This window comes from Pinus tabuliformis, chromosome 7 (assembly GCF_031772625.1).
Source record: "Pinus tabuliformis cultivar Carrire ecotype Pingquan chromosome 7, CPIR1, whole genome shotgun sequence".
Lineage (NCBI taxonomy): Eukaryota > Viridiplantae > Streptophyta > Pinopsida > Pinales > Pinaceae > Pinus > Pinus tabuliformis.
The window spans coordinates 264,321,790-264,340,109 of NC_142293.1; the positions used below are offsets into that span (position 1 = coordinate 264,321,790).

General features: G+C 36.5%; 1 protein-coding gene across 1 annotated transcript; it reads right to left on the bottom strand.

Moving 5' to 3' along the window:
* Positions 1-13,242: 13,242 nt before the first annotated feature.
* LOC149246875 (glycosyltransferase family 92 protein RCOM_0530710-like) lies at positions 13,243-16,145 on the bottom strand. The gene is made up of 2 exons (XM_089442753.1): positions 15,764-16,145; positions 13,243-15,057 (listed from the first exon to the last, which is right to left on the bottom strand). The coding sequence occupies exons 1-2, from the start codon at positions 15,921-15,923 to the stop codon at positions 13,385-13,387; spliced, it is 1,833 nt and encodes a 610-aa protein (XP_089298879.1). The 5' UTR covers positions 15,924-16,145; the 3' UTR covers positions 13,243-13,384.
* Positions 16,146-18,320: the final 2,175 nt, after the last annotated feature.

Here is an 18,320-nt window from a genome sequence, read left to right on the forward strand (position 1 = left end):
ATGAGGTTAGCTATCAAATAATAAAATATATTTCCTGTGAGGGGAGGTACAACATTGTTTATGGTTATCACTTTAGAATCCTACAAGAATTAAGGTATGGCATGGACACTCCAGCACCTCAAAAGCTCAGTATCCCCAACTTCCTCTTGCAGTCCCTCATTGACTCTAGCACTAAGGTTCAAGCAGGAAATTCAGAGCAGCTAGCTCACCATGGCTTAATCAAAATCCTAGTGGAGGAAGCCCTCCATACCTTTACACTCCCTATAGCATGGGAAGTTTTACGAAACATGATAGCTGAGGATGACATAAAGGCCTTAACCAATGATGTCAGTCGTACTGGTAGTGAGGAGGAAGAACAGTAAGGGGGAGAAGGTTAAGCAACTGGTGACATAGGAAAACAAGGAAGGAATGAGGAGGGGAAGGAAGGAGGAGGGAACTGAAATAAAGGAGGAGTAAGATGAAGAAACGAAACAGGAAGAGACAGAAAAAGAGACAAAGAAAGAGACAGAAGAAGGAGAAAAAGAGGCAGAGAAGGAAAAACAAGGAGAAGAGTCCCCTGAGACTTTGGAAAGGGAGGTAGCAGCTTCCCTTACTCCACTCAGTACACCAATCAAGCCAATGCAAAAGAGGAACAAACATGCCTCCATGTATTTCAAGGATAGGAAGAGCACAAGAATCAAAACAAGAAAACAGCAGCCCTCTTCAAAAGTGCCAATTACCATTGAAGATTCACCCTCTGCCAGGGGGAAAGAATCCCCTTCCAAAACACCTATAACATATGAAAGGGGGACTCCTACATCTTCCACATGGAAGGAAAAGGTAGTACTACAGGACCCAAAAATAGTCCTACAGGAGGCTCAGACAGTTCTACAGGAGACACTGTCAAAACTACGGGAGACCCAAAAGCTTGAGAAAAGGATAGAAGGACAGCCACAGGTAAAGGAGGAAGTGACAGAGCTACAAGAACCTGATCCCTAGCCTAGTCTTGCCTCCTATTACAATCTACTTGAAGGAGGAAGGATAATCCCACAAAAATTTGCAATACCACTATTCTTTGAATTGGAGAAAGAAAGAGAAAGAACACATAGGTGGATGCAAATAGCCAAATCCAAAGGAATTGAGAATGTTGGCCATATGGAAAACAAACTCAGAGAGATGGGCAGAGAGTTGAGTGCTCTCATAGACAGGGAAGCAATTACAAGAAGCCACCTTGAAACTGAAAATGAATTGTTAAGGAGGTAGCTGCAAGAGAAGGAGACTCAATTGGCATGCATGGCCAACTTATCCATGGAGGCATTGCAATGTAGAACACCAGCAAAATCCTATGGCCTCTATCTAAAGGACCAATGGTTACAGTTCCAGATAAAGACATTGGCATAAAGAGGGACAATGCCTTTCCAAGATTACAGGCAATTTATGGATCTGTGTGACCAAAGCACATCATAGGATAAGGCAAAAATGGCAGAATTCTACCTACATAACATGGCCCTCATAGACATGAATGTGTGGGACCCTAATTCCAAGCTTGGGGACCTACAATTAATGGCAATGGCCTCATGGATGAACCATGAAGAATTGAGGGCAGAAGAAATAAAAATATTGATGATAAAGGAGCAGAATGAACCACTAATGATAAGAGCTAAGCCATCAGATCCTATGGCACTCATCAGCACACACAACTTGCTTGCTAATGACCCTCAGATTGCCCCTAGATATCTCACCAATCAGGCACAATCCATTGCACACTTTGAGGATATGCAAAGGCTACTTGGGGATGACTATGTTCATGCATGCATGAGAGGATGGAACACCTTGCTACACAGTTTCCAGATCAGGGAATATCATTGCCCCATGAGGCTGCAGGAGGCACTGAAAAGAGTGCCAATGTACAAGCACTCCATGCAGAGGCAGAATGTCAACTAGATTGGCCTCAAACTTAGTCCCCCATTGTTGTTAGGCATACTGGAAGGTAGAAGGGAAGAAGAAGAGGAATAGCAGTGGAAGGAGATAGATAGGAAGGCAAGATTCTATGGAAAAGAAGAGCAGACCACATCAGAAGCTTGGGATGCCAGGGAGGCCACCAGGGCCATAAAAAATGAGGAGATTGACTAAGTTGCTCAGAGGATGATCAAAACTTTCAGTAGGGGGGTGATGATGAGCCTCATGGGTAATTATATGGGCTAATTTTACCTCCTAACCTAGTCAAACCAACCATTCTCTTAGCTTATTACATGATTTTCTAACTATATTTATGCTTATAGAGTGAGTTGAGTTAGTTATTGTGCCATGTGGTCTAACATGTATTTAATGCAGATTATTGATGAGTTTCGAGGTCAAATTCAAGGATCCAATGGAAAAATTGCAGCAATAACTCGAAGTGGATAAAGGAGAGGACTCATAGGAGGGAATCCCACTCATTTATTAATCCTCACTTCGAATTCCTCTTCATTCAGCTCAGAGTACAAGCAGCCGAATCATGCACTAGAAGGTAGTCGAACAAGTGGAGGATGACTGATGATTATCTCGAGTTTTGGGAGCCAAGCCTCCCTGATTTTAAGGAAGTTATTGGTAGCTTCATTTGTATAAGTAGAGAGGCCTAGGGCCTCACTAGGGTCAGATTTTTGTTGGATTTTTGCTTATGTAAACTCTGCTCAACTTTGAGCTTATCATTTTGTGACAGTTTCATGTAATCTTGCTATTGTTTTGGAAATAAAGATGGAATACTTTTTGAGTTAGCAATGAGTTAACTCAAAGGGTTGAGGCTCCTGGGTTAGGGCCCAATCCAAGCAGCCAAGCTCCTCTTTACCTGTATTTGTATGCTTTATTTCAGTTTGCAAATTAGGTTACTGTTAGATGTATTTCATTTATGGTTAAGAATAGGTTGCTTTTGATGATTCAGTAGTTTTCTTCCATTTGTGCTTTCTATAGTAGGTTAAGCAGTGATAAAGAGAAGATTCAAAAGGCTAGAAAGAGTGCCTTGGCCTCTCTTCCTCCCTTTGGGACCATGATTTGAGGCAAAGACCCTCTTGCTGCCCCAAAAACACAGATTTTCCTCATTCATAGGACTTCTAGTGTTTGCAGCTTTTTAGTAGGTTAATAGTCTAGTTCTGTTTTGCTTCAGATATTCTTCATCATGCTCACTTCTTTATTTGCAGTAGCTTTCTTTCATGCTTTCCTTTCTTGCAGCATTTCTCAACATTTCCTTTCATAGATCATAGTATAGACTAGTTTGATGCAAAACTCTGTTTTTCTAGATGCACTCATTTCTTTGCTTGTTTGATCTTATTTGTTGACTGTCAGTTCCTTTGCAGCAGATATCTTCTAGTAGTAGGCCAGCCTATCAGCCATCACATCCTCCATCTGATCCATGCCCTACAGGTCGCCTAAACCTCACCTCAATTCTACCTTAGTTTCCTGCATTTTTCCTAGAACTTCTTCCTCTCTCCTTGAGCAAATCCAACCATATTTCTCTCTCCTGGTGGTTCATGGTAGACTATAGGCGCCCTAACACCTCATTCCAACCTTCATCCACCTTTTTCACCCCCTCTCACACCCTCAAAACAGTGAAAACTACTCTCAGCCTGCTCCTGTAGGCCTCCTGTAGAACGTTGTTTTTCCTCCTATAGATTTCTTGTGTCCTCCTGTAGATTTTCCTGTAGGCCTTCTTTTGAAGGCTGAGTGTGGGAAAAGCCTCCAGAAGGCCACGTGAGACCTCCTAGGACCCATCCACACCATCCTACATCCTCTAAAGTACCAAAACCGCCCTCCAACGCCACCTATTCACTGCCACACTCACACACAATAAATTACATGCATGTCAATTTCACATAAAAATACATAAAAATCCAATAATATGTTTTTTTTCTTATTTACTTCCAGAAATAGCATAGTTAGATGTTGTTTACTTCCTTGAGTAGGTAATGACATTCCTTTCATGGTTTTCATAATACTTTTTACAAAATTAGAATTAGTTGGTTAATTAGGATTTACTAGGTTTGCTTTACATTTCAGTGTTGCTTCTTTCTGTAGTTAGAGTGTCATCTGTAGAGTAATCTTTCTCTCCTTTCATCACATATAAAGCTTCTTCTGGAATCCATAGAAGTTGGCTTCAGCTCTTAGTGATCTTGCGCCGATTAACCAAGTGACAACCTGCAGTAAGAACTAGTACTTGTGCATATAGCACCGATGATTCCAAGTTTGTTACGAAATACTGGGTTGATAAGAGTAAAGTAGGAAACCCAAGAGTTGCAGCATTATTGCTGCAATACTGGTGTTCACCAATAAGATGATAAATACTACCTCAATTCTTGTCTTTCATGTTCCATTAATAAACCAACTAATCACCATTTGAAATATATGAACCATTTCATGATCCTTTTAGATCTTGGGAATTTATTAGTCATATTTTCTCTTGCATCTACATGTGACCGAGAACCAACATGACAACTTAATGTTGATATTTCTCTAAAAATAGCTTTCATGATACCTTGTAAGAAGAATACCATAGCTCTCAACACAAGTGATATGCACTTCACCCACGCTTGGCCTCATTTTATTTAACCATCTTCTATAGTGTATTATCAAATTCTAGATTTCTTAGCCATTTTTTGAATGTATTGTGGTCAAAGTTTGACACTGAAATAAAACACTCTACTACCTTCCACCCTTAAATCAACAATGGGAAAGTTGAAATATTTAACAAAACTTCAGTTCATCTATTATTTATATATATATATATATATATATATATATATATAAACCTCTACCCCTGTGATGAAATGTTTCAACATGATTATAGCATAGCCTAGCATAGTTCCACCAAACATGGTCCTTTCTACACTTGCTTTTATTCCAACCATCCAACCTTGTTGATGTTTCATTCCTACCTCGTTCAACATCCTACTCTTTATATTTCCAATGAACAAGATATATTAGACACGTTTTTCAAGTAGATTGAATGAATCAACAAACAAGTGCAACCTATATTGTAGTAGTGGTGGTAAAAGTACAAGAAAATACATGATGTACATTGAGTTCCTCGTTCTCTCCAAGTAGGTGACCGAGTTTAATTACAATTGTAGGAGGAAAGGTATAAGGGTCCTCATCGGAAGACCAAGCCTATTCGATATGATCCTTACTCCACTATCAAATCAATGGGTGATAATAATTTCTAATTGATCTATCAACTTCCATGGGAATTCATCGATTCTTCAACATTCATTTATTAAATCTCTATTGTCTACCATTTTTTAGATAATAACCTCAAGTTTACATAAGGGGCAAGGAGTTTCACCTTGAAGTTTTGGTAGATACTACATGAGTACATATAGGTGGTATTTGATTTTCTAAATATGCATTTTGGTATATTGTTAAATAATTAGCAATATGGGGATGTTCAAATTATATTGGAACACAATTTTAAAATTTTGATACAATTTTTATAATAAAATGGTAATTTTTTGACAAAATTGATTTACCAATAGAGACCAAAGAAATAAGAGAGGATATGGTAAATTATAAAATGTTGGCAATTTTATAAGGCCATGAACATCCATGTTTTGAACATTTATACTAACTTATTCCTTAATAAAAGTGTCAGTGCCTACATATTTGCATCTAGAGAACTTAACAACTACCCACATTGATCAAATATTCACTCAATTACTCAAGTCTAATTGGTAAGAAGACATTACTCTATTTAGAGTTGTTTTATCCAAGCAACACCCACATAAAACTAAGTGGGACACCTCTGAACAATTGACAATTCAATTTCCTTAGTTGTGCCTAGAAGCAATGGGGTCCATTGCTTTCCAAGGGGGGTAAATTATCAACACACAACCTAATTGGAAGTTATTTCATCCTTAATCATATGTTGTATAATGAACCATTTCATTTCTTTGACCAAATAATTATTCCACCTTTTTAAATTTTTAATGAACTTACCTTCATTTAAATATACTAGTGTATATGTTTATTGTTTTGAAAGATGGAGCATTAACATTGCTATCCTACTCAGGGTTATTAATAAACATGAAAAGTCTATTGTTCCTTACATTTTACAACTTTGCGATAGTATGATAAATGTGTTTGGCATTGTAGTCTTCTTGATTTTTTGCACAAAAAAAGTTGTTGAATTCCACACTAAATAAGATGTCACATATGCTCACATAAGATTTCATATCATCTCCATGCCATTTTCACTCACAAGACTTCTCTCTCTCTCTCTCAAATCACAAGTCTTGTTGTGATACCAAATTATGTAGTTTAGGTGTTGTGTCCCAAGTTTCACCAACTTATTCATGCAATGATTTTCAATTTAATGACTACACAACTAGTGCTTGTATAATCTAACAATAATACATAGTCTCAAGGGAAAAATATATTTGCAATGATATATCACAATAGAGTACATAGATTATAGATTTGAGGTTTCTACGATCTACATTTTGTGTAGTGATGTCTTCCGGAGTCATCGCATTTATGTTTTGTTGTATCAAAGTTTCGAACCAACCTCTGTGGTTCATCATCAGGATTAGATGTGAGAAAAAGTCAGATAATGATGGGGAAATAAATAGAGGAAAAGTAGGTATGGTAATGTAAGGAGCCGACAGGTTTGATAATGTTAAGAGCTAAATTAAGTTTTCTTTTTTTGGATTTAATTATAATTGTTCAAGTATAATGTAACATTATGATATTATAATGTTATTAACTAAAAGTATTAGTATTAGTTTATTTTTGTTAACAATTAACTAATACCTAATGTTATTATTATAATATGATCTAAAGTAACATTATGATATTCTAATGTTTCAAATGTTAAAATGTTATTTGTTCATAAGTTTTGTATTAATTAATTTTGTTGACGATAGGATTATTAATGTTAAATTTACTCTGTATTAACATTAATGTTTTAATTATTGCACAATAATTAAAACATGTAATATAACAATGAAACTGATTAGGTCTTCTAAATATTGCTAATTCAATTTTTATTAATTAATAATTTTTAAGATATATTGCTAAGTATTTTCCTAAATTCTAATGCTAACTAGGGTTTAAATATAATAATTTGAATTTAATCTTACTAAAGTTCTTTTTAGGGATACAAGGAAGGGTTCTTGATTAATGTTATTTGTTCAAATATCACTAAAATGATATTAGGGATATGTGAACCATAAGGGGGGGCCAAGAGATAATGGGGTTGGGAGTACTTAGGAGACGGTAGAAACCCCAGTTAGTGTAGGAATCCAATTATCACTTATTTTCCAATCGTCATCGCGGTTGAGGTTATTGGGGTGTTTTCCTATTTCAATGGCTTCTCTGAATTTTCTATGGTGATAATGGTCGATTTTGGCCAAAACATAGGAGTTTTCTATGCAAATGTGATGATTGGTTCTACTAGAGTGCTCGGCCAAAGCTGAGGTTTTGGAATGGTTATGTTTGATGTCAGCAACATGTTCTTGAATCCTAGTCAATATAGAACTGCCAGTTTCACCAATGTAGGCTTTTCCACATGAACATTGATCCAGATCTTGGGAGGAGGCCCCCAAGATCTAAAAGATTGAAATGGATCTTGGGGGAGAGGCCCCCAAGATCTGAAAAATTGAAATGCCAGAAGAAAAAGAAGAGAATGCCCACTAAACAAAACCACAAAGATTTTTTTATTAAAACAGAGAATAACTGTAAAAGCTACATTGTGGTGGACAAACTATCATTTTACAAAATCCGACTTGTTACTTATAGTATTTTTAATTACAATACCACGGGTCAATTCCATGGGTGAATGAATACCATGGGTGGATGTCACAATACCACGGGTCAATTCCATGGGTGAATGAATATCATGGGTGGATGTCACAATACCATGGGTCAATTCCATGGGCGAATGAATACCATGGGTGGATGTCACAATACCATGGGCAAATATTATGGGTGAATGAATACCATGGGTGGATGTCACTTACAATACCATGGGTGGATAAATACCATGAATGGATGCCACTTACAATACCATGGGTAAATTCCATGGGTGGATGAATAACATGGATGGATGAATACCATGGGCTGATTCCATTTTCCATTCAGATCATTCCTCCCTCCTTAAGAAGCAATGGTACCCATTGCGTAAAGTTCCCTCCTGAGAAGCCTTTGTTGAATATGAAAAGCCACTAAAGAGAAGGGTTTTATGTAAACCATGATGAATGAAGATCCAAGGATAGAGATATCCTATAATGCTTGTGGCCAACTGTGATACTGACAGTTTGTAGCTTAGCAAATGGACTGCGATGAAGTGTGGGTTTGTGGATGACCCATAACCATGATGAATGAAAATCCGAGAATAGAGGTATCATGTAATGCTTGTGACCAACAGTGATATTGACAGTGTGCGGCCTAGCAAATGGACTTTGATGAAGTGTGGGTTTGTGGATAAACCATAACCATGACAAACGAAGATCCAAGGATAGAGATACCCTGTAATGCTTGTGACCAACTGTGATACTAACAGTTTGCAGCCTAGCAAATGGACTTCAATGACAAGGATTTTGTGCAGTTGACCCATAACCATGATGTTGGTTGTTGATGAAGTAGCAGGTGCCTACATAGCTTGGGGTGGGAGGACACATCTCCAAATAACCCAAGCCAAATGTTGTTATGCTGAAACTGATGAATGTGAAGCAAGTGCCTACTAAAGTGGGGTGGGAGGGCACGTCTCCAACAGGAACCCGCTCTGAATGTTGCTCTAGAATTAAAATGGACATAACTCGGTCAATATAACTCATAATATTTATTATAACCTGTTTTTGGAAGCAGAAGGACCATTTTGCATCTTCCCATGAGTTGGAAATCCTTATTTGGACACCCTAGAATCTCCAATTCGCGTTGCAATTTTTCTGCCGTCACAAAAGTTCTGAAAAAATAGTTGATTTTAAATTAGTGATATATCCCACATCCGAACTCCGATTCGACCCTTTTTTTTTAAATTGGGTGATTTTTCAAGAGAAGCTCAGATATACAATCCTTTTTCTAAAATTATGGTCAAAATCTTCAAAAAATGATAGGAGAGTCGTTGTCCACCAGTTGTCGTCAGAAAAAAATTCTACAACATAGTTAATTTTAAATCAGCGATATCTCACTCATCTAGACTCTGATTTGCCTGATTTTTTTTTTGAATTTTGGTATTTTTTCGCAAGGAATCCAGATATGTTATTTGTTTTTGTAAATATTGTACCAAATGTTTTAGATCTGATCTGCAAACTCGCTGCCCAAAAAAAACCTGCAAAAAAAAGAAAAAAAGAAAGATTCTTCCTGTGTGGTCCAAGAAAGTGTTCTGTGGAGGTTGCAGTGCATGCCTGAAGTATGTTGAATATTGCTACAAAAATTTGAAACTGAAATATGCATGAAACTCTCATTCCCATGGAATCATAACCTGCTTTCATACCACTAATCCGGATCTTGGGAGGAGGCTCCCAAGATCTAAAAGATTGAAATGGATCTTGGGGGAGAGGCCACCAAGATCTGAAAAATTGAAATTCCAGAAGAAAAAGAAGAGAATGCTCAATAAACAAAAACCACAAATAATTTTTTATTAAAACAGAGAATAACTATAAAAGCTACATTGTGGCAGACAAACTATCCTTTTACAAAATGTGACTTGTTACTTATAGTATTTTTCAGTTACAATACCATGGGTCAATTCCATGGGTGAATGAATACCATGGGTGGATGTCACAATACCACAGGTCAATTCCATGGGTTAATTCCATGGGCGAATGAATACCATGGGTGGAAGTCATAATACCATGAGTCAATTCCATGGGCGAATGAATACTATGGGTGGATGTCACAATACCATGGGTGAATGAATACCATGGGTGGGTGTCACTTACAATACCATGGGTGGATAAATACCATGAGTGGATGCCACTTACAATACCATGGGTAAATTCCATGGTTGGATGAATACCATGGGTTGATGCCATTTTCCATTCAGATCAAACACGGAACCCTTTGTGGTGTTTAGGATCAATAGGGTCTTTTACCGATTTCAGGCATCTGCTAATTGTATTCAAGGGTTTGAAAGTGGTTTTTATATTATTCTTTTTTAAGATGTGTGAAATCTTATCAATGGTGCCTAGAATGTAGGGCAGATGAACCATGCCTGTATAATCATCCATTGGTTGTTTGTTTTTAGGATTCTCCACTTTTTGAAAGCTTTGATTCCTTGGTGTCTTCTATATCCATTCTTTTCAAAAACATCCATGAGGTGGTTCTTTTCTTGATCAAAATGATCATGATCTCAAATGTGTATCGCCCCGGTAGCTAGAGTGCTGAGCACCCCGAGTTTCTGAGCAGGATGATGGTGAGGGTTGGCATGCATGTAGTGTTCTGTGTGGGTTTTCTTGCGATAGAACTAGTGAGATTTTGAGCCATCTTGGTTTCTCTTGATTAGGATGTCGAGAAAGGGAAGACTGCCATTCTCTTCCACCTCCATTGTAAACTTGATAGAATTTAATTGATTGTTAAGGTGCTCTAGGAACTTGTTCAATTTTTCTTTTCCATGAGGCCAAATAATGTAAGTGTCATCGAAAAATCTTTTCCAAAGCTTGGGTTTTAAAGGGGAAGACTCAATGGCTTTGGCTTCAAAATGTTCCATGAACAAATTGGCAATAATGGGGGATAGAGGTGATCCCATGGCCACACCACAAGTCTATTCATATATATCATCCCTAAAGTTGAAAAAGGTTGATTTCAGACAAATTTCTACTAATTTAGCTGTGTCAGGATCAATGATTTTGTGGACTACTTCCATGGCTTCAGCTGTGGGTATATTGGTATAGAGAGTTTTTACATCAAAACTCACCAAGATTTCATTATGGTCCAATTTTATGTGTTTAATCTCATTAATGAAGTGATTGGATTCCTTGACAAATGAGCTAGTGTTCCCTAACATAGGTTTAAGATATAGTAAAAGTATCATGGAAACCTTAGAAAAAGTCATATTTTCCTCCTTCAACACCCCCAGGACATTGGCAAAGAGATTTGTAATTCTCCAATTGGCTTGGTAGGAAGATTGAGCGCTCCAAACACAAAAGCAAAAAACTTTCAAGTGGTTGCGAATGTGCATGGATATAGGTTGATAGTGTGAAAAAGTGGTAAAATCCTAGGATAAGGATGAAAAGACCAAATCAATCTTGGTAAAAAAAGTATCCAAATTCATCTAATCACTTTGTTAATTCATCTATAAAAACAAATCTCTACATGAGGCTAGGAAGAGAGAATTGAACATAGTTAAATGATGTTCGCACTTTAGTTCCACCTTTTGATAAGCCAACACTACCAGTGAGTCTAACAATAAGTTTTGGTGAGAGGAATTGAAGACAAGGACCCTAAGGAGCTCAACTATCGTAACTATTTTGGTATAATAAAATACACAATCCTTTCGCCCTATTTACACAGTGTCTCTTTAATTTGAGTGCATGTATTTTTGGTTTGTATTTGTTAATGCTAACATTGTTTGTAGGACAGTAGAGTTTGGTTTATCTATTGGTGTTGCTTGGAGTTATAGGTGTGGAGAACTAAAGCCTTGATCTTTGGAGCTCTCACCTACCAAAAGGAAACAAGGACCAACATTTAGAAGTAAGGTATACTCCATCTCCATATTGCTATTCAACATTCTTTGTTTGCATGCAAGTCATTAGGGATTAGAGTTAGCTATTAATTGTCACGGGTCTCGAGTAGGTCTGTGGGATTATTACTCTCGCAATAGACGAAAATCACTTATTGTATGATGCTTTTATTGTATAAATATTATCACTACTTATGACTTTGATTCTTCATCTATTGATGCTTTAAATGGTTGTCATCTCTTCAAAATTCCACATAAGTCAATTTATCTCCCTTCTACATTGTTTCCATTATGATCGCTCCATGAACTCTTTCATGTTGTTATTCACTATCTCTCACATTGCTTTACACGCATTATTCTTTAGCTCTAATTTGTGATCATTCTATACATTCGAGACACTACTATGCTTGCTCCCTTTGACTCATTTCCAAGTGTACTTTCATTTCCTAAACTTTCATTCTCCACCTACCTTGTTCATCTCTTTAGCATGCTTTCCTCTAAATCAATATTTTGTACCAATTGTGTGCTCTTCAAACCATATGTTGTTCCTCCTACTTGCTCATGCAAAAATACACTTCGTTGCACTGCATTATTTCGTCATAATGTTTTCTTACCTTCTCTTAACATACACCATCTACACTTACACATAAGTTTATAATGAACACTCTTACATCATCTAATTTCAATGTATGTTCTATGGGTATTCATTCAAGATTATATTAACAGCGTCCATAGAACTATCAACATAAGGCCTTGAATTACATCTATAACATGATCAATCTAACATAAGGCCTTGAATTACATCTATAACATGATCATTATCAATTCATTGGAGCACTCCCTGTAAAGGAAGAGATACAAGGTATTTTTACAACCTGATGAAATGAAATGTAATCAGTAATTTTGGAAAAATAATATTAATACAAATATTTTAATTGTAAAAAAATCACATTTTTATTAGTTTTTTAAAGCTGGTTTTTCTATAATCTTTTGAGTAATTCACTTGGCAAAGCATCCAAATATATGTAAATGTATTATGTAAAATATTATGAAATCTTTGAATTTGAATTGATCCACTGTAGTGCACGTAAGTCCGAGACAACCCCAATTACTGATTCTACTAGCCACAAAAGAAAAATAAATCAATAAAATCTATTCTTTCTATTAAATAAAAATTCTTTCTCTAGAGCTCAAAATAAACCCTCTTAAATCCATTTGTCTACTATAAACCCTCTTAAATCCATTTTTCTGCTATAGCGCTATATAATGTGACTGAACTTTCAATCTTAGAACTACTCTTCCTATTAAACGGGGATTCTCTCTACGGGAGCTCAACATAAACTGTCCCACAGCTATACTTTCTATTAAATGTGACTGTGAAGACTTGCAATCTTAAAGATATTCTTTCTATTAAATCGAGATCCTTTCTCTACTGGGGCTCAACATAGACTGTCTTAAAGCCATACTTTCTATTATAACTTGACTGTGAAGACTTGCAATCTTAAAGCTATTCCTTCTATTAAATCGAGATTCTTTCTCTACTGGAGCTCAACATAAACTGTCTTAAAGTCATTCTTTCTATTATAATTTGGCTGTGAAGACTTGCAACTGGGTCGTTCTCTAAATTGAATTATATTATATGAGAATATATAGTACACTGGTTTCCAATTCAATGTAGCATATACGTTCGAATTTTCCAAAAAAATTGAACCTAATAGATACTAAGAATGTTGAAATGATCAGCCCCCCCTGTTTTTTCTATAATTGCCAGAGCATGTCTGCGCCAGATGAGAACACTCTCGAAGTGAAGTCTCTCAGTTCAGTATCATTGAAGTCACAGAACTTGTTCTCCCACTCTGGAGGTTCTACTGCCCGATTCCCCAGTCCTGGTGTCCTGTCCTGAGAACTCGGATTCCTCGACTCTTTCCAATCCACTACATAGGCAGACACCCTCCTCCTGAACTTGGATTTGAATTCACTCCATGCCTGGTACTTGTAATGGTTGATCACTGCTGTGGAAGGATCCATGTATTTTGTTATGTAACCTTCTTTAAGCTGAAAATGATGAATCACATTGAGCAACGAAGGATGAAGAGCATCAAGCAACACTATCGACTTGTGGCGTTGCCCATTCTTTTCTCTGCATGTGTAGCCCTGTGTGACTCCTCTCTCAGGATGCCTTTTCAGGCCTGAAGGTCCAAAGTTCTTGCATTTTATGGAGATTTGCCCAATTGGCCCAGCTAGACTATGGAGATTATGTGTCTCCATGACCAAGGATTCCAGTGCTTTTTCAGCAATATGGCCTGGCTTTGATCTGAATCCAATCATGTTTCTGTTTTGGGTATCATTCTCCAGAAGAGCTGACCATTTAGAAGAAAAAATAAATTCATCTACATCTGTATAGATCATCCATCTGCATCTGTTTCTGGCCATTAAGGCACAGTGTGAAAACCCAGCTTCCTGAGTCTTAACCCAAGGCCATGGACGCCTTATAACATTGTATTCCCTCAGGCCAATACCGACGGTTTCCTCCAGGTTATCCTCACTGTTATTTTCATAAAGAAAAAACTGCCCCACTCCGAGATGGGAATGATACATTACCCATTCCTTGAGAAATTTCCCCACGTTGCAGACCATAGTGCATGCACACAAAACTTCAGGACCTCTTGATGATACAGAATAAGCCCTTGGCGCTTCGTAATAAGCCACAGAAGGAACCAACACCCCTCGCCATTTTAGAGATACTTTAGTCCCAATGAGATCAGATTCGTACCGTTTATATGGATGCAGACATCTGAAAACTTCTTGGTTTGATACAGTCACGGCTGTATCCACAGTCCCATTGAAGACACAGCGAAGAGATTCAGAATTTACATTCATGCCCTGCTTGCGATTCACCCCTTTAGCGAAGAGAACCACATCTGTATGCGTTGACAAACTTTCATAAACAAGAAAATCCCACTTAATAGGGTGCTGTGAAAGATGAATACTCTGTTTAATCTTCCTTCCAGTGGAGGTGTCCAATAAATACACATTGCTCGCAGACCACTCTGCTTGAGGTTGACTACACCTCACTGAAGCTCGTCCTCTTAAGTATTCAATGCCATTAACTCCTGCAACGAGATGATCAGAATAGATACAGCGAACCAGTGATTTATGCCCTAATTTAGCCTTTGCAGAAGGCAAGCGGACAATTAGCAGTAATTCATCAGGGAGCAGAACCATGTCCCGAATATAAAAAGGGTCCTGCGTTTTCGTATTGCACCGAAGTGGTTTTACCATAATCAGCTTGTTTTCCTCTGACCTTGCCTGCAGATGAAGCATTTCGTCTCTTGTCATGGCAAGTCTCAGTCTCTCTTGCCTTGCATGTAAAGTCAGGGGTACTAATATGTTCTCCAGCATGGCGTCCCCAGGAATCTGATTCAATGCCACTGCAAACACATGAAAGCGAAGTAAAATTCCCGTGTTCATGAAGCTTAATAGGTAAAGCCATGGTTTAGAATTCTGTAAAAAAATTGGTCAAAGTTTAAAATGGGTTTTTGAGTGTATATATAAATTCAGCTCATTCAAAATTATTGGCACACTGACATTATTAAAAAATCACAATTCAAACTTGTAAATTGAACAAATTCTTCCTGGAATTTTGAACACATTCGACAAAAAAATATAGAGTAGAAAAAACCTCACAACTTATAACTTATAACAGGAAGAATATGGCTTCAGGAAATTAAGTTTTAGGTTCAGCGATCCAATGTATGAAATATCATTTTTGCTTCAGAAAACGCTTAACAAACTTGACTATAGAGAAACTTTATGTTTGGGTGTTCTTGAACCATGGCATTTTTTGAATGACTGATCAGTGATTTTTCCTTGCCATAAAAAAAAATGGCTTCCTTTATGTACATAATTCCAAAATTAATATTGGCAAACCTCAAGGAACTGTTAAGTAGCAATATAGCACTTGTGAAAACAAAAGGAACAAAACTAAAATTAAGCGCAGTGTACAGTATTTTAGCATTGCTGATTTTCCAAGGACGTTTTATTCCTGAGTGTTTAGAAGGTGATGATTGATGCCATGCTTACTCTAAACAGATAATCTCAAAAATGATATGAAGAATTTAACCAGTGTTAACAGACCTTGAAGAAACTGATTAGCAGCAGTGGCAGCAATTGTGAAAACAATAGCAATAGAAGTAATAGCAGTACACAGTCTAAAGCGATTCTTTTTCTGATCTAATGTTGTGAAAGCCGCTTTCTTCTGTGACTCCTTCCTTCGGCCTCTGTAACGGAACAACATGATTACTCCAGCCTCCTCTTCCTCAGATTACAGAAGACAGAGCAGCTGGGATTTTATTTCAATTCTTGGTCTTGTAATATTAAATTCTAAACTTGGGAGATTGATGAATTAGCAGGTGCTGAGGTGCTGGAGTTTCCTTGCCTTTCTCTGTTCCTCAATTTAGAGGAAAGATAGGGGTTGTTTCACCCAGAAGTGCAAGCAAATAGTAAGTATGTAGCCGGGTTGGCAAGGATTGTGGGTATGGATATTTCATTAACGGGTAACTTTGTATTAACTAGAAACTAACGGCAGCCCAGCGTGGACAAAAGAGGATTTAATTTCCCATGATTGAATGTTGCATTGAGTTGGCCAAATTAACTGGAACCGCTGCCGCGGTTGTTACGTTACTGTGTTGGCAAGGAATTGAATTTGACTGGAATTTGCGTGAGAAATTTGATTGATAAATACTTTCATTGTATTGTCCGAGATCTTTGGGCAGCACGTCTCTTCCAATTTGGTGGCATTGGATATTGTTTACCCGGATTCTGCCAGTGGGTGTGTGGTGTTAGACTGGGGAGTCAATGGTAGGCATACAAATCCTCATGGTGGTGTGGGATTGTCAATGGTGGTAGGCATACGAACCTCCTGGTTATTACATGGGAATGAGGGGGTCAGTAGCAGTAGGCATAAGGGTAGAAGGAGCAATGGGTCAACGGTAGGCATTCAAACTTCATTGTGGCATTGGGCTGTCGATGGAAGGGTCACCGGAACTAATTTGCGCATTCAAGGTTATTTGGGCATTCATAACTCGCATTCTAAGGTTATGAGTAGAGGATGAGTCATTATATATAGAAATATAACTGAATAGATTTATCTTAAATACCTATCTAACCTGAGTTTAGAGGGATTAAATTTTTATTTCGGTCGACATAAGTAAAATTTAATTTTGATGATAGAGAGACATGGTTATACATTACATTGAGCATTACATTGAGCTGTAGAATGAGCCTCTTGGCTCAATGAGTTTTTTTTCGCAATAGTTTGAGAAAAATTGAGGAGTTAATATTTATGAATAAGTTAAGTTTTCATGTTTTTTTCTTAACAATAAAAATGACCAATTTTTATTTATTCTAAAAAATTATTCCATCCAATTTTATAGAATAAAAATGTTTTATCTTTACCTTATAAATAGTAAAAAATTTGTAGAAACTATATAAAATTATTAGAATTTTGAATATTTTTATAAAAAATATTATCCAAAATTTTATAGCTTGGATGTTAGGGACTAATAAGATTCACTAAAATTTTTAAATTTTTAAATAATTTTTTATCCTTGGAATTTTCCTACACTGATTTTCAATTATTTTTTATATTTATATTGGATTGAATGTTTTGAAAATTTAATGGACAAAAGGGAAGTAAATCATACATAGAGGCCAATATCTCTTGGAGAGCCAAAATTCTTATTGCTTAGTTAAGGACTAATTCTCATCAACTCTGGGGCGTTGGAAAGGGCCAAAAGAAGTGTGGGAGGAAATAGATGCATTTTTTGTTCTTCCGGAAAAGTGGGAGCATAAAAATATTTCATTTTAGAATGTGAGGCTTTCAAAGACAACAGGGAAAGTTATGCAGATATGTTGGCAGCTAGCTCTTGGGATAATCTATTTAGTGAGGGGTTTGTCAAGAAGCTTGGAAGCATTTATTTTGAAGCTTCACAGGACGAATACATCAAGCAGATGAAGAAGCAATCTGTCCCATAGGCTATCTTTAACCTAGTGGATGTTAAAATAATTTCTTTCTTTCTTTCATTATCATTATATCAATTACACATCTTACAATATTTTAGATATGTGATGAACATGAATGAAGTGAATTGTTTAGCCGTCTTTATATTAATTACACATTTTAGAATAGAATATGAATGAAATTGTTTAGCCATTTTTATATTAATTACATATTTTAGATAAGCTATGAATATGAACAAATTCAATTGTTTGATTTCACTCATATCCATAAAAAATTTAAAATGTTCCAAAATTTTTAATAGTTGCACTCAAATATCATCATAAAAAAAACTTTATGAATATGATTCAATGCTTTTTATAACATAAAATTCAAGTGTGGAAAAGTTTTTGGTCATGGAATAATTTTGGAGTTTGTTGAACATGTTCTTTTTCAAATGGGAAGACATAAATTAGTAGTCTAAAACTTAAAATTTAGAAATATCTCTTAATCCAAGATTTCAAAGTATTTAACAAAAGTGAAAGCTTATTCTTCTATTAATGTCAATAAATTATTTCAAATAAGTTAATTTAAGTTAATTTTCTTAATAATAATGAAAACTCAATTTACAATTATAGAAAATATTCAATAACTATCCCACTTTCTATTTAGTATTAAATAATAATAATCTCTTTT